General features: G+C 35.7%; 1 protein-coding gene across 1 annotated transcript in view; it reads right to left on the reverse strand.

Annotated features, from left to right (window-relative positions):
* Positions 1 to 889: 889 nt before the first annotated feature.
* Positions 890 to 21,711, reverse strand: part of LOC113097363 (complement C3-like) — a 40,485-nt gene continuing 19,663 nt past the window's right edge. The window contains exons 23-41 of the mRNA XM_026262613.1: positions 19,848 to 19,931; positions 11,900 to 12,103; positions 11,744 to 11,819; positions 11,462 to 11,621; positions 10,762 to 10,845; positions 10,521 to 10,677; positions 10,170 to 10,333; positions 9,924 to 10,082; positions 9,686 to 9,745; positions 9,512 to 9,602; positions 9,354 to 9,402; positions 8,969 to 9,059; positions 5,245 to 5,334; positions 4,151 to 4,256; positions 3,385 to 3,474; positions 3,052 to 3,132; positions 2,615 to 2,698; positions 2,326 to 2,461; positions 890 to 1,169 (exon numbers count right to left, since the gene is read on the reverse strand). Of these exons, the coding sequence (XP_026118398.1) occupies positions 1,028 to 1,169; positions 2,326 to 2,461; positions 2,615 to 2,698; positions 3,052 to 3,132; positions 3,385 to 3,474; positions 4,151 to 4,256; positions 5,245 to 5,334; positions 8,969 to 9,059; positions 9,354 to 9,402; positions 9,512 to 9,602; positions 9,686 to 9,745; positions 9,924 to 10,082; positions 10,170 to 10,333; positions 10,521 to 10,677; positions 10,762 to 10,845; positions 11,462 to 11,621; positions 11,744 to 11,819; positions 11,900 to 12,103; positions 19,848 to 19,931 (2,108 nt within the window). The 3' untranslated portion in view covers positions 890 to 1,027. The remainder of the gene's footprint in view (positions 1,170 to 2,325; positions 2,462 to 2,614; positions 2,699 to 3,051; positions 3,133 to 3,384; positions 3,475 to 4,150; positions 4,257 to 5,244; positions 5,335 to 8,968; positions 9,060 to 9,353; positions 9,403 to 9,511; positions 9,603 to 9,685; positions 9,746 to 9,923; positions 10,083 to 10,169; positions 10,334 to 10,520; positions 10,678 to 10,761; positions 10,846 to 11,461; positions 11,622 to 11,743; positions 11,820 to 11,899; positions 12,104 to 19,847; positions 19,932 to 21,711) is intronic.

The following is a 21,711-nucleotide window of genomic DNA, read 5'->3' on the forward strand; positions in this document are numbered from 1 at the left end:
TTATCTGTGTGATTGCATTCATATATTGAGAAGTGTATTTGTATTAGTCTCAAGCCCCGAAAATATCTGCATGTCATACTAATTTATTAAACATTTTGGATTTCTATTAGAATATTTCTTCAGTGGTGATATAGTGTGAATGTTTCAAAGTTTAGAGTTGCATTTAAATACGGTTAGATTGTAAAGAAACACTTGGTACAATTGCCCTAATGTTTGCACACACAGTTGCATTGCAGTCTATGGAGGTCCTCTGTTGGATAGGTAGACGTCACTCAGGTCCCCACTTGGCATGTTTTTAAAAAAAAATAAAAATGCATTTTTTCAGTTATATTATGAAAAAAGACCTCAAATGAAAATTTTGTATGTAATTTTTGTTTCTTAAAAATGACCAGAAACACTGGTCCCCTCTTGGTCAGTGTAGAGCGATAGTCCCCTCTTAGTAACATAGACGTGTGTGTGTGTGTGTGTGTGTGTGTGTGTGTGTGATTTTGCTTCAACAAATCTATATACGTTTGTTCAATGTTCCCTTAAATAATTCAGGATAATTCACTGCATCCTATCCAAAATTATATGCCAAACTAAAGCTTGTTTATCACTCATTCTTTAACAATATTAAAAACAAAGAAATAAAGAAAATGAAATGCGTTACGTCCCTTTAACAACAGCAACTGCTCAAATTACATTAAGACACACATTAAGGAATATTTACAATCTGAATGGTGATTATTCCAGTTAGGGGTTGTATTAAAAATGTCCTGCAGTGTATTTTAAGATTATTAAACAGCTATACAGTTTCAAAGTATTGCACAAAAATGAAAATGTTGGATTTGTAATTAATACCCTAAATGTAATAATAATTAAATTAATAATTTTGCCAGGCACTCCAAAATAAACATTGCAAATTTTATTCAGTCAGTATAATATATATATATAAGTATTTTGGATCAAACACTACTATGAAGATTCATGAAAAGTTTGTAAGAGATGACATTTAACTTTCTGTAATCAACACATTTTGGTTATACGATTATGTAGCACATCCTTCTGTGAGAAGGCTGTTCTGGAGGTCAGAAATGCCAATGTATCGATCTCTGTGTTCTCGTATTTGGCTTTCCTCTCTTGTAGGCCAGTATTCAACCCAGGTATGCTCTCCAAAGATGTACTGCAGACTAAAAACAACAGAAAAAAGTGAAAGCAGAACATACAAAATTACAAACTTGGCTACACTTGGTACAAGGGTCAAAATAAAATTGTTTCATACATTTTTTTGAAAAACATTTACACCACTTTTAAAAATAAAATTCTCCAAAATAAAATTTTATATTTTTAATAAAACATTTCTTCAAAATAGAAGTCCAACATATCGGCCAAGCAGACAAAAGTATTAGCTAATGCCTATATTTAAAGGGGTCATATGATGCTCTTCAAAGATCATTATTTTGTGAATTTGGTGTAACAGAATATGTTAACATGCTTTAATGTTCAAAAAACACATAATTTTTTAAATGCTGTACATCATTGTAGGTCCTCTATGCCCCGCCTCCTTCCGATAAGCGGAGTCTGCTCTGATTGGCCAACTGACCCTTTGCATTGTGATTGGCCGAACACTGCAAGCACTCGTTGGAAATGTAACACCCCGTTCCATAATCACAAGCTTCTTCTTTCAAAATAAATGTATACAGTTAATAGAGCCCTTAGTTTTACCATCAGTTAAATAAAGTGCTTTTACTTTCTTCTAGATACACACACATCTCCCTGACATGACTGCTTCAACACTAACTGTGTTACTGAAACCAGGCCTTCTTTCTTTGGGTGAACATTTGGGAGGCATTATGCAAATACTTCCACATAGTGACATAGAGATGTGGGGGCGTGTTGGAACGAGCCGTTTCAGGGGAGTGTGGGAGACTCTTAACTTTGATAAAGAATATCTCTTTGGATTTGAGACTTTGGTTTTTGCAACTTTAAAGATATTCTTCATGCACCAAGAGCTTGATACACTCCAAAGAAAAGGAAAAAAAATAAATAGCATCATATGACCCCTTTAAAAAAAAATGTCAGATATGGGCTGATATATCAGCCTTGCAGATATATCAGTTGAACACTAAAAAAAAAAAAAAGTATTGATCGTAAAAGATGTGCATTCAAGTCTGTTACCGATCTCCAAGTCTTGACACATCTTTTAATAACATAAAACAGAACTTAGCATAATTTTAGATGAAGAATATAGTCACATCATTAAGCCATGCACAACACTATACAGACTTCATATGCATAAACCTCAGGCAAATCCTGCTATCTTGAAGACACACAGTGGACACCTACCTTCCCCCGAGCTTTGGCAGGTCAACAGATCTGCCCATGATGAGGTACGACTTGTCTTTTATCAATCCTAAATGTTCTCTGCAACTGGGACGAGCCAAAAATTCTCTCACTGTCCCTTCAACATTCTCATCAGTACCTGCAGGACACAACAGCATTTAAGAAACAATTCAACTGCAGTGCAATTTAGCCTTCTGTAGAGCATGTATTAGAGAGAGACAACAACATTTAACAGGAATCAGACACATTTCAAGTGAATTTCATGATCAGTGGAGGAAACAATGATCCGTACCTTCTTTTAGTACCTGTTCCACCTTCATTTCATAAATGTCAGTGACTATTTTCAGATTCATCCCCACCACCTTGACTTTATAAACTGTAAAGCATATTATATTGTTATCTACATATGGAACTATAAGGGTCAGACCAAAAATTTTAAATGCATTTGTACAAAGGTTAAAGGAATAGGTCACTCAAAATTGTCATCATTTATTCACACATTGTTCTTTTTTTGCTGAGCAAAAGAACAACATTTGTTTGCATTTATTGTTGATTATGTTGAATTAAAAGACAGTCACAATGAAGAGAGCAGTGTATAACACTTTTATATTGCATCCCATTAGGAACAAACAACTGGAGCATTAAGGTAGAACAAATTGAGTAAATAGTGAATCTTAATTTCTGGAAGTATGAAAACATGAATTAACACACAGAACTGAATGTGTTTACCATAATCCATGCCAGCTTCACAGGCTTTATTGAGACGCACATCATCTTCAATGTGGTTTTTCTTCTGGTAACTGCAGTCCTCTGTGTTTCGAGAAGTTAATAATGTTCATACAAGCACATACACACTTGAATTTCTCTTCTTTCACATTTCAGATTAAAATAAATCATAACTTCTCCAAGGCTTAAATCTGGTAAAATAGATCATTTCAGTTCAACCTCAGCAGTCTTACAGACTGGTCTGTTTCACTACTACATTTAGGACAGATTTTGCAGGCTAACATTATAAGTGGACTTCAAGGAACCACATGAAAGTATTTTTGTGGCTGATAATACCTTCTGCGCACTGGCACTGGTCTCCCTTACACAGTCTGTATAGAGCGGCATCTTCCCTGTCAGGGTGGAAGAACTTTGTACAGCGTGCATCTGAAAATCACACACAAAATAGATATGGATCACACAGAAATGTTTCATCAAATGACCATATTACCAAATTTTCTGGAATATATAAGTTACGTGAGCACAGGGTTATTTGTATAGTGCATTTCACACAAACAAAGTTAGGCATGCTGTTTATGATTCATGTTGTTTATAATAAATGGCGCTATATTTTATGTTGGTTTCATACTTGTATGTGTAATTTCTGTTTAATATACCATTACAGGTTTTGTTGTGGTGTGAGGGGAACTAAAATGCATGCTAATATTGTTTGCAAATTTTTCACTTTACATTATTTTCTTATTTCTAAATGTGAAAAAAGTGACTATGCAATGATGCATCTTATCTTTTCTTTCTCTTTTATTGTCTTTTCTTTTTTTCTGTTTTTGACAAGTTACAGTCATGTGAGACTTATATTTTCCCATAATGCAGCAATATTACAATATCTCCTTAGAATATATATATATATATATTTTTTAATTAAGATTATATTAATTACCTAATATATGTATGGCATAAAGAATAGTGTTTATTTTTCAAAAATATTTGTTTTTATAAATAATGGAACTTAATTAGTATATTAATGTGAGGTGTCCAGTTTAATTAAATAAAAATGAGTGTGTGTATGTGTGTGTGTCTGGGTGTGTGTGTACCAATAGCTTACCTGGGGAGTAATATTCATATAATGTGACTGCAGCAGGTTGTAGCAGACCCACATTTTGTATTTTGTGCATTCTGAATGCAATTCTTTCCGTCTCTCTATGCAAAACCTGATCAAACAGAAATCAAAGCAAATGTATAATTACATTTCATATTGTACACTGGAGACGCAACATGTTAATATTTGCAGTAAGTTAAAAGAAATATGACTATCCACCTTTTTCCTAAGACCCATATCGCTTTGCACAAATTATGGGAGTAACTTCCATTTACACTGTAAACAATCAGCAAAAGTTTCATTCTATGAATGCAAAAATAAGCATTTTCAAAAATTGGGAGCATTGAGGTGCCATTATTTTACTCACCCTTCAACCATCTACGATTTAAAAGTGTAAGTGTAATAACATTAACAAATTACTATCAACATACCATGAATAATTTCTAAAGAACCTATTTCTATCTGCAGCAATATTAAGAATGCGTTAAATATCATTATAGTAATTTAGATCTAAAAATAAAAAAGACTCTTAGTGCATTCCATGGTTTATATTGTAAATGAAATCGGGAGAACAAGCCACAAATTCATACTATTTGTATACATGTTTCATTTGCTTACAGTAGAATACAAAGGAAACATGAAACTATTTAGGAGGAAAATGCAGTGGGCTGAAAATAGCTATGCTATAGATATCTTTGTTATACAATGTCACAGTAATATACCAAATGTAGCATAATTCTCCTAACTTCTGAAAATACAAAATTAAAGAAAATGCACAGCCCATTCAGTCAAAAACACTTGATAATTATTTGTAGCGCAATCTTCTGATTTGAAATTATTTGTTGCTTCCCCAAACCGGAAGTGCCTACCATAATTTAAAACGCATAGGCGTTTAGGTAATATGGTAGGTACTTTACCTACCTATAAAAGGTAGGTAATATGTCGGCCACACGGTACACAAACATGAGCACAGAGTCATATGGAACCTTGTGGATGTGCAGCTATTGAATATTAATGAACACGTTGTCCGCCAATCAGAATCAAGCATATTTTATAGAAATATACAGCAAAAACACATACTTGATAGTATGCAGACATACCTTTTCTAAGTAGAGGATAAGGGATCCTCGCTCTGAAAGCACTTTGTCCATCTCAAATTTCTGAATGTATCTCTCCTTCCCTGTGGACAACTGAGGGTAAGGAAACAAGAAATACAATTTATGTCCTGCCTGTATATGATGTGTATATGTGCATGCATGATCAAGTCACATTAAAGGGATACTCCACCCCAAAATGAAAATGCTGTATAAATCATTTATACCCCCATGCTGTTCAAAGCCCGTAAAAGCTCTGTTTATCCTTGGAACACAATTTAAGATATGATGATGCACTGTTTTTACATGTATTGAGATTTTATTTGAAATAAAACAGTGCATCCTTGTGGCAAGAGCACACACAGCTGATGTGGAGAGACAAAGAGGAGACTGCACAGCAAAATCCCCAGTGTTAATTTAACACCAGAGGTGGAGAGTCCAGGGGTCAGAAAGTAAAAGTCCTGCCATATATTTATTCCACCCATGAACCCAGCAGCTGATTTCACCAGAGGACGAAACAAGTCATTCCTTTCAAGTCACAAACAAGTCTCAAGTTAAATCCCAAGTCCTCAAAGAGTTAAAGTCAATGAGATAATTAAGTGACTAATTAAATGATAATTCTGCATTAGTGATGAACACCTGCTGTTAACAATCAACATCACTGAAGAAAAGAGAAACACAAGAACTACAATTGACTTTAAGCACAGCCTTGGATGAAATCAACTGGAAGAAAAAAAGAAAAAAAAAAACCTTCCACCATTATGGAGATCAGTGTTTGCTTTAGTTGGGCTCTTGACCTTTTTAATAATTCAAAGTAATTTGCTTTTAAACACTTGCGGTTGTGTTACGTAGTAAACATTAACACATTACTGAATGAAAAGCTTGAAGTAGAAAATTGAATTGCCCTTTTATCATCTAAAACATTTTAATTAACTTCATGAAGGTGTCTCTCTTTGGTTTGTTAAATTATGTTCAGCAATTACTGAACTACAAAAACAGTCCTATTAAACAAATATTATTGTAATGCTTAAATATTGGGGGGAAAAAACTGTACAGGCTCAGGATTTTAGACATGAGCACTTATCATATGATCCTCAACAGTGGTTACAATAATTATTCATGCTACAGTGCATGATGGGAGTTTTTACTATGGTGTTACCCAGCATGCACTTCAGCTTGAAGCGTTTTGTTGATTGTCACCATTGTTGAGATTCATATGCTGGGTCATGATGTCTGTGCATCTTATTAGGAAAATATTTCAAAAATATATATTTATTACATACATTAGGAAATGTATTCATTATAGTGATTAAACCAACGGTTCCACAAGGTAGGTTATTTAAAAACTGAACATTTGTTAATAATAAATACATAAAATTGTTTTGGAAATAAACAGGCTGATGCCTAATAATTACTTCATCATGTAAAAGCAGCTAGTAACGTTTCTGCAAAGCAATGATCGCACTGTTTTTTAACAGCACATGTACTTTTACAGAGAAATATCTAACACAAGAAGCCAAAGGTCAAGAGCCCAACTGAAGCAAACACTGATCTCCATGATGGTGGCATAATTTAACCAATAAAACATCAGCATCTGATCCTCTGTAACGCACAATAACAGCAGGTGTTCATCACCAATGCACAATCATCATTTAATTAGTCACTTAATTATCTCATTGACTTTAACTCTTTGAGGACTTGGGATTTAACTTGAGAGTTGTTTGTGACTTGAAAGGAATGACTTGATTCCTCCTCTGGTGAAATCAGCTGCTGGGTTCATGGGTGGAATAAATATATGGCAGGACTTTTACTTTCTGACCCCTGGACTCTCCACCTCTGTTTAACACTCTTGAGTGTGGACTCATAAACACTAAAGCAGTGTTAAAAGTAACACTGAAGCAGAGTTGAAGTTAATGAGATAATTAAGAAGTTAATTGAGTTATGATTGACCATTATTGAAGACACCTGATGTTAACAAGCAGACTCACCAAACGAGAAAATCACAATTTGGGTATCACCATTATAGTGGCCAATGTTTGCTTTAGTTGGGATCTTGACCCTTCAGTTATTATCTTTAGATTTTATGTGGCTGTGGTGACTGAATTATATCATACAGACAGACCACAGCAAAGGCAATCATGTGTGCCATTGATTGTGGTTTGAGCTATTTGCAATAGAGTGACCTGAATGCCTGAGTTTAAGTTTCTTTACTGCATACATAAATTAAGTGAAAAAGAAAAGTAAGCAACTCAGCATTTCTGACAAAGTATGACATGTTTTTAATAGTTAGTACTATGTAAAAAAAAGAAGTCTTTTGTTTAGACACACAGACATCATGAATCAGCATGAGCATCACAACAACGGTGACCATCAAAAAAGCATGTTGTAGCCAATAAAAACTCATCCATGGCTCCCATCATGCATTGCGGCATGAATAAATTATGAGCTGAACTGTCTTTTTAACTTTTTATTCTAACTATATTTTACTTTTGCTGTTTTTATGTTCATTTGTTGTATCTAGTTTTGTGATGTTCATAGTTGGTCTGTTTATCTGAATATGCTGTTTGTCACTGTTGTTGAGATTCATACGCTGATTCTTGTTATCTGTGTGTGCCTAAAATTAAAATTATTTAATAAAAAAAAAAATCAGAATCACTTGCAAGAGATACCTACAAAATGTATAGAAAATACAGATTTTTTTCATTGTGGAGTCAAAGCTGTGACAATCAATAATGGAAGTTTTACTTTGAGAAGAGACTGTAAATGAGTTCAGTGACTCATGTCAAACAACGATTATATTAAAACATAATCATCAACACGCGATGATTTTTGCTCTTGGTTTGACAAACAAACTTTAAAAGTAAAAAGTTACAAGCCAAGATCCCAACTAAAGCAAACACTGACCACTATAATGGTGACACACAAATTGTGATTTTCTCGTTTGGTGATTCTGCTTGTTAAAATCAGGTGTCCTCAATAATGCTTAATCATAACTCAATTAACTTCTTAATTATCTCATTAACTTCAACTCTGCTTCAGTGTTACTTTTAACACTGCTTCAGTGTTTATATGAGTCCACACTCAGAGTGTTAAATTAACACTGGGGATTTTGCTGTGTGCTGACAAAGGAACTGTTGAATAAAGTTATTATTTCTGTTTTCTTTGCTTACAAAAGGTGTTCCCGTCACTTCATATAACCCAGATTGCATGTCTGATGGCAGATGGAGTATTCTGATGACAACTTTCATACCTTTTATGGACCTTGACACTCTTATTTACTTTGCAGTCTATGGGAGGGGGACAAGGGGGTAAGTGATTAATGACAAAATTTTCGTTTTGGGGTGGAGTATCCCTTTAAGTTATATAGCATTTATATCTCAGACATTGTTTCAAAGCAGGGTCACATTAAGCCAGACAGCAAAAATATAACAGTGTCATGGTTCAGACGTGTTAATGCAGCTCAACTGTGTCAAAATGGTGAAATTCATAAAAACAAGTAAAATTCAGCTGTAAGTACAACAGAATTCTGTTGGCATCTGATCTTGTCTGATCGTAACAGCCAGACATAATAATGAAGAACCGTGCTAGTGATAGCGGTTTAGATTAAAACAGCTACCGAAGCCAGATTAAGGGTTGCTTCTAGTATGTTCTAGAATAGTGTAATTTAAATTAATAATTTTAAAATCATACAGATGGGAGGCATCACTTCATTGGTTAAGTATCACAATACCTCTTGCAGATCTCCGCTATCCACAGAAAATCCGGTCGGTATGCCAATATCCAGAATAGACATGGTGGCATCGCGTTGATCACTTTTGTAGCTGTGAAATCGGAGATCAAGAGCAGATTTTATTAACAGGTTTTGTAGTTTGCTCCATCTTCTTCATCAAGTAAAGCTTTTGGTGTGAACCTGAGAAGCTATTATATTGTAGTAACAGAGAGCTGCTCATCTATGAATGAACATGTTAATGTTCTTTGTAATGCGAGTCTTTATGTAGTTATGATGATAAGCAGTTTACTTGTGCTAACAGCCTAAATAAGCAAATGCTGATCAATTACAAATAAAATAGTTTCTTGACATAAAAAGAAACTTATTAGAATATGTGTTCACATACTAGAAGTCCATAGTGAGCTTGTAAGTTTCAATGGCTCCATCTTGATTTGCTAAAGATAAAAAAATAAAAATAAAACATGGTTATAATTAAAACCAACAACCAACACAATGTTTTGGAGGGTTTTTTTTTGTATGGAAAGGGCAGGAACTCAGTCTTACGTGTATCGTCTTTCTCCATTTTAACAGTCAGATCAAAGAAAGTACAGTCAGACTTCTTCACAGCAGGTCTGGCGTAGTACATCGTCAGAACCTGAACACAGCAGCCCGTCTCTGATTAGATGTTCACACGCTTTAATCTTTCTGTTAACTGTATAAACGCTCATGGACACTTACTGAGAGAGTGGCTCTTCCAGTTCCTCTAGCAGTCACATTGAAGTCCTGCTTTATCTCCACCTGTGGAGTGAACACTGTTGAGTCTCAGAGTAATCAAATCCATAATATAATAGATATGATATATAATAATTACTATTAAATGACATAGACAATACAAATGATGGATGATGCACAACTAAACTCCCATAACCCAAGAAAAACAAAACTGACATGAGCAGCAAATCATTTTACTCCTCACCCTGTCTGACCGTATATGATGTGCATTGTCTCTTTTAAAAGTCCATCTGACAGGTTTTCTTCTTCCTGACACGGACAGCTCCACGTCCAGATTGAAGTTTTGTTGGTCCCTCACCTGCGTGCGATACTCAGCCACGGCCTGGAAAACCATGATGGTCGCCTAGAAAAGACAGAAAAGCATTCAATACCTGTCCTGCAGTGTCAGTCACAGTGTTTATCACAGTCGGAAGATGAGGTGTTGATGTACCTGTGTGGTGCCATAACCACCATTGTGTTCCTGTTGTCTGGCCATCCAGTGCACTGCCTCTCCTGCTTTATCAAAGTCTTTGGCCTTCACAAGAGCCAGCACAGCGTAAGCCGTCGCTTCTAGTGAGATATGACGCTGTCCAGGGACAGTCCAGGACAGACCGGCTGTTTCAAACACAACACGGGATTAGAAACAGGCTTGTCTTGCTGTTCCCTCCTTTACTTGTTCCATTAACATTTTAGACATTAACAAGCAGCATTGTAATTTTATAGTTCCATTATGTAAGCTTGGTTCAAAGTGAGTACTGGTGCAAAGTGCATCTCTCTCTCATGGCTTGCTGACTCGACTGACCTTCTTGTTGGGTGGAGTGTCTCATCAAGATGTCTTTTCTGAGTTTGTTCTCATTGGCCATGGCGTAGGATGTCATCGCAACAGTGTAAGGATTGGTCATTTGTGGAAGTCGACCTTCCAAGAAGGAAACAGCCTTTCTGATACTTTCTCGCAGACTCTATAAAAGTGTATGTTAGAAGTTAAAACCAAAAGGAAGAGTGTATAGTTCTGGCAAACACAGTGGTGGAAGAGGTGCACTTACAGAAACTGATTCAGCACAGATCTCTCTGCCCTCTTGCATGGCAATCACGACAAAGGCTGTTAGAGAGCCATCTGCATTTTTGCCCTGTACATCACCCAGGAATGAAGGACAACCAAAGAGAATTTCACAAAAAAAAAAAAAAAAGTAAAATAGTTTATTATTACATTAGCAAACCATGCTTGCTAAAAGAGCTTGCTAAAATATTTCTCAAGGACTGCAGGACTATAAAATATTGTAGGATAGTGGCAGAAGCCTATAGGTATTGCAAACCCATCTTGCTTTGGTTTCATAATTCATAAGAAAGAGAGAGAGAGATAGTGAGAGAGAATTGAAATCCCTTTGTGTTCTTTCACCAAACTTTTCATTTCCACTCAGAAACTTTGTATTTGCTCACGAAACGTTTATGTCCACTTGTCAAACTTTTTGTGTTCCCCAAGAAACTTTGCATTAATTCATCAAACTTATGCAGTCCCCCTAGAAACTTTATTGTCACTCGAAAATATAATTTTTCCTCAAATCACCATTTCCACTTAGGGGCTCTGTATCTTACAAATGCACAAAAGCATGTAAACGTATTATTCCATTTTAATCATTAATTGTAGATCAGCGTAATTACTTAATGCAGTTCTACTGCTAGTTTCCATTGTTGTCCTCTACAGGCGAGTTTAAATACAGTCTGTCATAATGACATTAAACTTACCACCATTCCTGATGAACCCACAGCTGAATCCTCTTTAAAGGAGCCGTCTGGCAGTTGTTTGTGGAGAACCAGCCACTTGAGGGCGCTACAGATCACATTTTCCTCTATAGTAACAAGGTTATAGGCAATGGAGAAGACTTTGGCCACATATGCTGTCAACCTTTAACAGACAGAAGCAAAATTATGCTAAAAAAGTTAAGATTTGCTACCAATAATCTCAAATACAATAATAATAAATTATTGCAGGGGAAACTGGGAATCAATTGATTGAAATTAAAATACCATGTGCTGCTTTGGCTGCTTTTGAATACAGAATAGGAACCATCTGTTTTACGGTAGCTCAACTCCCCTTGATAACCTTCATACAAAAAATAAATAATATGTATTTGCTTATTATCTGTTTTTGATCTAAAGTTTTCAAGAGAGCATCTAAATCACCTGTTCTGATATGGTTAAGGGCTTCAGTACGGCGCTCCATGCCAACAGCCTCCCACTGATTGGTGTTGTCCAGATAATGGGTGGCAATGACAGGTAGAGTCATTCTGATGATGTTCTGCTCTCCACATCCACCGGGTTGGACAATAAGGCGACCCATGAAGTCTCCACTGATGGCCTGCTCGATGGTCTGACCGATCTCCTCACCTGAAGGGATGAAATTCAGGCTGAGTATTCTGTTTTTAAATGAGCTCTGTTACAATGAGCTGTCATTTCTGCAACACTTTCAACACTGGTTTGATAGGTAGGTTTTAAACTGACAGCACAATCAGTATTATTTTCAGACGGTAAATAGTGGATCTGGATATTCTTTAGGTGTGATCCATAATACAATCCATACATTTTTATTTTCATAACTTATTCTAATGGTCGGAAAAATCACAATTTCGAAATTCCGTCACATTTCCAGGTCTTCCTCCAGTAGTGGACACACCCACGCTGTGGTTTGTGCTGGTTTGACTCGACACAAGAGCGCGGGAATTGGAATAATCGAGAAGGGTATAACTGCAGCCTGGAGATCTCCAAATAAGGGTGGGATCTCCAAATAAGGGTGGGAACTCCAAAATAGCGTGTGGCTTCCTCCCATTGAGAGACAGGCGCATGACACGCATGCTCAATTTTTCTGTTGCTTGGAATAAAACGATAGAGTAAAATCTTTCCCCTCCGCTGGGACGGCTCCTGAATGATTCCCGTTTACATCATTAAGCAGAGGTTAAGACTTTCCAATCCAAACAGTTGCAATGACAAATAAATGTATACTCAGAAAGCTCCACAAGACATGTGTGATCATATTACTGGATGCTCGAAATTGAACGGGAGAATGCACATTCTAAACAGCTTATTGTACAGTTAAGTTAAGTGCTGTTCTAATCTAATGTGCTGCTGCACTGTAAGGCACACACATAGGCTAGCGCACAGAATCATTCAGCGCAGATATGTACTGTCAATGCTGTTCTGTGATTTCTCAATAAAATAGCTTAGAAACAGAAAAGTTTAAGCATATAATTGTTGATTACTAAACGCCACAGTGTCACTACTAGTAGAGAGATGCAGCCATGTAGAAATAATTCACACACGCAATCGCTCTCACTAATGCATTCATATAAATGTAATATTCTGTATACTCCGAGGGAAGCGTGGCTACTTAATATGCAGCACTCTGGCCGGCTCTAGCTGATATCAAAATTCAATGAAGATGTGCGCCGCAAAGATGATCGCAGACGAGCTGAACCGTGGCCATTACACCGAAAATGTTTTGAAGTACTTCTTCGACAATCTGGATGCTTATGAACAAGCGCTCACTGATTCTGAAGACGATCTGAGCGACGATGAAAGCGGCATAATAAGACTGTATAATATCCCTAATCTACAACTGAGCGAAGATGACACCGAGGAAGAATGTATTGGACTGGCGTCAGACGAGTTGGACTGTAAGATATCAGAGGCTATATCGATAGTAACATTTGATGGGGATAAAGACAGAGAAATGGGGAAAATCCGTAACATTTAGAGGCAAACAGACGGACAGTGCAAACTTCGGAGATTACATCCACAAAGAAGACCCCGACAAAGAGAAAGTGCGAAATGAAAGTTTTATGTAGAAAACCAGCAAATAACAAATAAAATTAGCATCAATATGTACTTTTTGTTTACATAAACATTAAAATAATAACATTAAAAATGATGGCCACATTTTAAAGATTAAAGATTTTTTTTATAAAAAGATAAAACTCACATTTTTCAGCCTCTAAATAATTTTTATAAAAGTCAAAAAAGATAAATGACTGACATTTACAATGCACATTCTCCTTTATTATTAATAGTATGCGGCCGATTTTTCCAGTTGTGTCTGTCGTTGCTATGCAACCAAGCAGCTTTACAGGGGGTATGGCTTATTTAAATGAGATGTAAATGAGCCCCATTGTCACTCGCAGCAGTGAGAACAGGTGAGAACGGCACAATCTTTAGAGGCTATTTTCTGCTTTTTGAGCTTTTTTGAGTCCCTACCTTCAAATGGCCACAACTTCTCCAAATATTATCAGATTTCCATGTGTTACACATCGTTGGAAAGCTTGAAGACTACACTTTCAGAATCTGCGAATAACTCAAAATGCCCCAGAACCGACTTGTCACATCACATGACGTCAACCTTTTTACAAATTCACATTTTTGTTGCTTACATAGATATGATAAAGGCATCATGTTTAAAAGGTTGTAAGGCCCCCAAAACAGTGTTTACTACTGGCCTGGCATGCATAACATAGTATTCTTTAGAATAGTGTTTTATTTTTTATTTTTTTTTATCCAATGAAATCAATATTTTTGTGTAAATTTTACTTAATTTTTTCATGTTATTCTACTCATTTTGAATGGTTAATTCTACTTAATTAAAATGTGTTAAATTTAATTAATAATATTGCTTTTAAAATTTTTACACAATTTTATTGAATAAATATAGAGAATCACTTTTTACAGTGTAAACAAAAACATTTCATTCTAGCGGTATGCATTCTTTTTTTTAAACACGTTAATGTGGGTAAGTTACAAAAGAAAAAGTGGATAGATGCAGGCTACGCACACTTTAACTACACAGAAATCCTTGCAAAATTCCAATCAGACAACGGATGAGGAGATTTCGCTCAAGAGCAATTGATGACATGGCTGAGAAGAACATATTTAAGTGTAGGTATTATTATGGTTTTTATGACCTAGACGTACATTTTACCAGTTGTTACCTACAGTTTATACAAACATTATGGTTATCGATCAGTGATTGATATCTCAAACATAATAATAGCGGTTAGAAGATGGATTTTGGTTGAAAATGAAAATTGGGTTGACTTCAAGCTCCAACGTTGGGTAGATGCTGAATTTTGCCTGGAATAAACACCCCCACCCCAAAAAACTTAAAAAAATGGTGAAATGCATGGCAGTACACATATTACCAGCTTCACTTATTACTAACCAGTTTGACTTTATTTCTGTCAGATGTCTACAGAAGTTATTTTTGAGAATTAACAGAGGTTTAGATGTTGATGTTTTATTTGAAAATGTTTGGTCACCATTATTGTGATCAGTGTTTGCTTTAATTGGGTAGTTTTACTCTAGGCTTAGTACGTTTGTGGTTCCTGCAATAGTGTTTACAAAAACATATAATTTATTATTATAAGGAGCCATGAACAAAGATAAGGTGATATAGTTTTCATCATCATGAAAAAAAAAATTATTGAGGAAAATTCTTTTTATTGTCATTGACCCAAAGTGGTTATTTATTATTAATGAACAATATTCAAGAGAAAATACTTTCTTCCCTCAGATCAAACATTCTGCATTTTTTTGGGAGAAAAAGCTTTCGAGACACATAGACATCAATAATCAGTATATGAATCTCAACAATGGTGACATGCTTCATGCAGCAATGCATGCTGGGATAGTATACAACACATGGCTCCCAATGCATTGCTGCATGAAGCATGTTACCATTGTTGAGATTCATACGCTGATTGTTGATATCTGTGTGTATCAGCGTAGGTTAAGTTTTTGAGCTCATGCTTGTTAAAAGATTTTAACTGACTGTTATAATACCGCTGGATCTCATGTGGCAGATACACAGGGTTTGTAATATTAATGCACTAATGGAACAACATAATTGTTAGATTAAAAACATCAGCGAATCAGGTTATTTCATGATGATTATAAAACCATTAACAGGAAACAGCCATCATCTGATCTCATTTCACTTTAGCTTTATTTGATGCTGCAAATGTGCTCGACAAACAAACTGTCATAGCAGCCACAAAAGCCAAAACATATAATAAGTGTTAAGAGCTCAACTAATGGAAACACTAATCACTGTTATGGTGTTTAACTGTTATGCTGTTATGGAAATTAAACACATTAGAGTTAAACCCCTGTTAATTTTCAATAAGAGCTTTTGTAGACGTCTGACAGAAATAAAGTCAGTCTGGTTAGTAATAAGTGAAGCTGGTAATGCTGTTTGTGGAGTTGTTTAATCCTCCTCTGCTGAGATCTTGAGATATTTAAAGGGGGGGTGAAATGCTCGTTTTCACTCAATATCCTGTTAACCCTTTCGAGTCGATTAACGCATATATGCGTTTTGAGTAATTTTCACCTGATAACCCCGAAAAGAACTTAAATTACACTTTCAGTTTTAATCGTACAGATAAGAGCAATACATCAATCGAATCTGTAAAGGGTCTAGTTTTTTTTGGATACAGACATAATAACAAAAAACCTTTGTGCACTTATAAAATAAAGATAACAAACAAGGTGCGCTGTCTACAGTCTTTGTCTCCGCTGATCGTCATGTACAAACATTTCATTAAAATGAACTGTAACTCCGTGAATACTCAACGAAGAGACATGAGAGAGATATCTATAGAAAGCCTGGAATGTCTACTTTTAAACTAAACAAGTGCTGCCGAAAACAAATATTCTGAAATAAAGTAATCCATGTGAAAACAACGCAATGTCTGTTTTTCATATCTCCGCTCATTATATCTAATGTGACCACGCCCCCGCGCTGAACACGCTATTCAGATTCAAACTGAAGCGCACGCTTGAATACACCCACACAGAAGAAAAAGCAGCCAGACTATTCTTCAAGTTTTTATTTTATTTTACTGTTTGCTTCGCGATGAGATGACTAAGACATAATTCACCCCAAAAAGATGTGATGTGGTTGAGGATTTGAGAAATGGATTTCCTCAGAAAAAAGAATGAAGCACTTTATTCAGCAGAGATCATAAACATGAGTAAGTCTCTTTTTATTTATTTGTACTAGTTTTCACATAACGTGTAAACATTTTACTAGTTAGACTTTTTCCAAATACTTTTTCCAAACTATAATTCCTGATTAAATGTATAATCAAGTGAAACATTATGAAGTTTCAATAACAATATACAATACTATACCATTCAAAAGCTTGATGTAAATAATATAAATGTGACAAATAGAGATAACTCTAACAAATGTAAAAACAATGCAGTTCTTTCGATTTATTCCCCCTAAAAAAACCTGAAAAATATTATCAGCTCTTTTCAACATTAATAATAATAATAATAATAATAATAATGGTGATGATGATAATAAATGGGGTTTATTTGGTAGAAAATAAGATTGTTAAAAGGATTTCTGAAGGATTGTGTGACTGGAGTAAGGATTGATTGAAAAATTGATTGAAAGTCAGCTTTGATTGTCCCTAATAAACTGTTTAACTGCTCCCCCAAGTGGATATTAAATTATGTTGTGGGATAATTAAATATATTCTAAATAAACTACAAACATAAAATTATATACTTTTATTTTGTTCTCTTTCTTGTAAGTCCTCCCTCACAGTGGCACAGCTGACTGAGAGGCTCATTATGCAGCTCATTATGCAGGCCTTTGTCTTCTCAGGTGTAAATCACAATGATATTCATGATAGTTGACGCCTACTCGCATATGACTTTTACCAACAAAAAGTGTTTTAGAAAATTTAAATCAATATATTGTTTTCTGTGAGTGAGTAAACAAGATGATTTTCACATCATTCAGAAAGAAAAATTCTAGGCTACAAGCTCCAGTTCTCAACTTTTCCGGCAACCAATTTTATGTATGTGTTTTATTGCCTTATTCAAGTGACTTAACATTTTTAGTTTTTCACTAACCATGCATAACATTTTTTTTCTCAAAAATACAATCATGTACATGCATGCATTTCACATATTATTATAGCCCAGTTTGTGCTGATTACAGTGATATTAGACTTTAACCATTTAGATATTTATAAGAAACTGAAAAAAGCACAAATGTCAGGGCATGACAAAACTTCTCAAGGCCCCAAAAATACCCTTAGACTCCAGAGGGTTAATCTTGAGTACCTATAGAGTAGTACTGCATCTTTCATAACTCCAAAAAGTCTTTAGTTTTATTATATTCATAAGAGAAAGATAGTCTGTACCGATTTTTCCCGGAAAAACACGACCGTCTGGAGGCGTGACGTGTGGGCGGAACTAAAGAATCACGAGCGCCAGTAGGCTTTTGGGTTGAGAGCGTCTGGAAGCTGTGACGCAGATCCAGAGGCTGAAATTTAACAAGAGCAGCATCAGCAACAACGTCTCTGTGGTATGTACTGAAACTATATATTTGCTTAGCGGTTATGGAAAATGACTAAGTTCCACTTTGTCGTCTTTTTTTTTTTTTTTTAAGCTGTACATGTGAAAAGTGCAGTTTGATGACAACATCGCATGTTGTTTACTTGATGTGCTTACGCACCGATAGCTAAGTTAACAACACAGAGATATTTGAAGCAGTTTTACTCACCGCCTGCGGTTCCAACACACGATCGTGACCCTTTTTTCGTTGGGACTGCATTATCCTTAAGAAATAAATGATGTGCAAATCCAACGTCAAACTGGGCCTTGTTTGTAAAACAAGCATCTTCGAAATGCAGGGGAACAAACACAAACACTTGCACAACTCCATTGATGCTCTGTAAAAATAAACTCCATCCACTGGTCCCTTAATGCTGTTTCTCTTTTGGTAATCTGTGCAGGGTTGTCTTGCCCTGACAACCAAAAACACACTTCTTTTGTGACATTTCGCGACGCTCTCGCTCTGATCAGTGATTGTCTGTGCACAGCCTCTCTCTGCTCTGCTCTATGGGAGCGCGCGCTCTTCCGGCAGAAGTGCCTCAGGACCCATATAAGGAAATTCCGCTCCATCTAACGTCACACAGAGCCATACTCGAAAAAAAAAAAACTTTCCAAAACTTGTGACAAACCGGAAGGAGTATTTTTGGAACAGAAATACTCCTTCAAACGTACAACTTAATATTTGAAACTTTGTCCATGTTTAGCATGGGAATCCAACTCATTAACAGTGTAAAATACTCAGTATGCATGAAATAGCATTTCACCCCCCCTTTAATGTGCTGTCATGCATTTCACCCTTTGTTGCAGTGTGGTGATTATTCCAACCAAAATTTGTCTGTCTGATGTCGGAGTTTGACGTCAAACAAAGTTGGGTTTAGACGTCAAACCGACTTTAATTTTCAACCAAAATATGACGTCTGACTGACGTTGGATTAGTTGGAGTCCAACGTCTTCCTGATGTCACATTGATGTACTCTGCCTGCTGGGTGGTGTTTCTTTTTCTTCTTCACTTGTGTATTTTTGAACATTTTGTACAGAAGATGCATACTAGCACCCTCTACCATATAACAATGAAAACACATTCTAGGAGTATAGCTTAAATATATTTAGACTTTTTGTAAGTATAAGACACTGTTCTTTCTTTGTATGTTTTGCATGCTCAGATATTCATGTAACAAACATTATACAAATTCAAACCTAAATAGGGACATAGTAGTCTTAAAGTATGATATAAAGTTCACTTAAAGAAAACTTATGACTATACTTGCAGTATAAGTGTGCAAAGTATTTAATTACTAAACTATCCGTAAATCAAGTTCACTTTTATTATAATTGCAGTACAAACTACAAACATAGAGGTAAACTAGTTGTGTACTCAAACTTTGCTACTGTTATACTTAAAGTATATTTAAAAGTATATTTTATATACTAGAAAGTGGGCCGATTTAGTCCCAAGGAGTATTGAAACAATACACTTACAAGTATACTACTTGAACACTAGAACACTTTGTATACTTGCTACATAAAGTATACTTAAAAGTATACTTGAACTTTACTTAAGTAAACTTAATAAAATAATCTTGAAGTATATTACTTTTTGCTAAGGGAAAGTTGCAACAATTTTTTTGTGGACATGAAAAAAAATGGCATTATAATTGTAGATAGACTTCACATCTATTTACCTTAAAAAAGCAAAAACAAATCACTAATTAATTTAAAGCATCTATTTCCTTACCAGATATTGAGATGTACGTGTGAGCAGGTGTGTCTGGAACCCAATCAGCTGGTATTGCACCTCTAAGAAGAATAGGTTTATCTCCTGTACCATTTGGGATGAGAAACAGAGAAGAACAGTGAGATGGAGGAAGAGTCATGAGTCATGTTCTGATCACATTTTGTACACATTTGGTGAGTACTGAGCAAGAAAAGATCAGGGACCTAATTTATCAACAGTGTGTAGAAAAGTTAACCGGTTCTTACGAACACCAGTAAGTAATCATTGTTGATAAATCTTAAGCACCATGCTCATTCAAGCTCATGGACATTTGCATTCAGAAATGCCTCCAGTGAACCTATATGGTGACAACACCTTCCTTTTTGAATCACATGAATGTATATTGTATGTCCTCACTGAAATCATGGCAAAGAAAGCAATACTGACCGAGAAGCCATTCTTTGCTCTCACTAAACAGATCAGCATGTTCTTTTGAAAATTTACTCTGCACAGGGCATTTGCAAGATCAGCCATAACACCATGACCATAACATCAAATGACTTCCCAGCTGTCTTTTATAGCTTTTCACACCAATTATGCATATATACAGTATGTTGAACTATGAAATTACTAATACGAATATTTGTAAATAAAGGACACAGGAATCATTTGGCGGCACTTTCTTTTTGTAGTATCTGACTTCTAGCACTAGATTTTTTTTGCAAAAGCATGCTCAGAGTTGAGCTTATATTTACACATGGGGGAAGTCATGGCCTAGTGCTTAGAGAGTTTGACTCCTAACCCTAAGGTTATTGGCCGGCGATACCATGACTGAGCTGCTGAAACCCTATTGTAATTGTTAGGATTTTTATTATTATTATTATTATTATTAAGTAAAGTTTGATGTGACATAAAGCCAAGAATGGTGACCCATACTCAGAATTAATGCTCTGCATTTAACCCATCCAAAGTACACACACACAGCAGTGAACACACACCTGGAGCAGTGGGCAGCCATTTATGCTGCGGTGCCCTTGGAGCAGTTGGGGGTTCAGTGCCTTGCTCAAGGGCACCTAAGTCGTGGTATTGCCGGCCCGAGACTCGAAACCACAACCTTAGGATTAAGAGTCAAACTCTCTAACCACACATTATTATTCCAGCCTAAAACTGATCGTGGAGACCAAACCGTAAATTCTAGAAACTTGAAACTTGGTCAAATAATAGAGCTCGATTTGGGGAAAAGTTACCAATGTCTTATCACAATTAGCCAATAGGGGGCACTACAGTGATAAAAAATTTGTATTTGTTCATAGCTCCCAAACCGCATGCCGTAGAATCCAAAATTTTTGATTTTTAGAATCCTTGGGTGGGGGCAAATTTGTGGTGGTCACTGTGATTTGGGGTCTAGGAGCCCTGGTTTTTCAGCAAATTTATCCAAAACCTTCTTTTACAAACTTGTCCTAGGTTCTTCGCACTATTGGAAACAAACTACTGCAGAAATGTTCTCTGGACAGTGAATGTCAATGATTATCACTATCGCAATGGGGCACCAAAATGTCAGAAAGTCAAGGACCAATTTTATGAAAACGTCTATAATGAATGAAATTTGATATCTTTCCCAAACTCACTTAAATCTTTGGTCAAAAAAAATAAAAAAAAATGTGCAGCTCTCACTTGGGAGGCACCAGACTACCAGTTAAAGCATTTTATATTGACCACAAACGTTACCTTACATTCTAAGTAAAATACTTCTGGATAGAGATGTAAATTAAGTTGGTGTCATGAACCCTTGCCCATGCTTAGTAAAAGTATAACCTGTGGGAGAAAAGTTTTTTTAAACCTTATTTTGGGGCAAAGTCATCAAACTTTTTCAGTGATTTTTATC

This window comes from Carassius auratus, unplaced genomic scaffold (assembly GCF_003368295.1).
Source record: "Carassius auratus strain Wakin unplaced genomic scaffold, ASM336829v1 scaf_tig00216192, whole genome shotgun sequence".
NCBI lineage: Eukaryota > Metazoa > Chordata > Actinopteri > Cypriniformes > Cyprinidae > Carassius > Carassius auratus.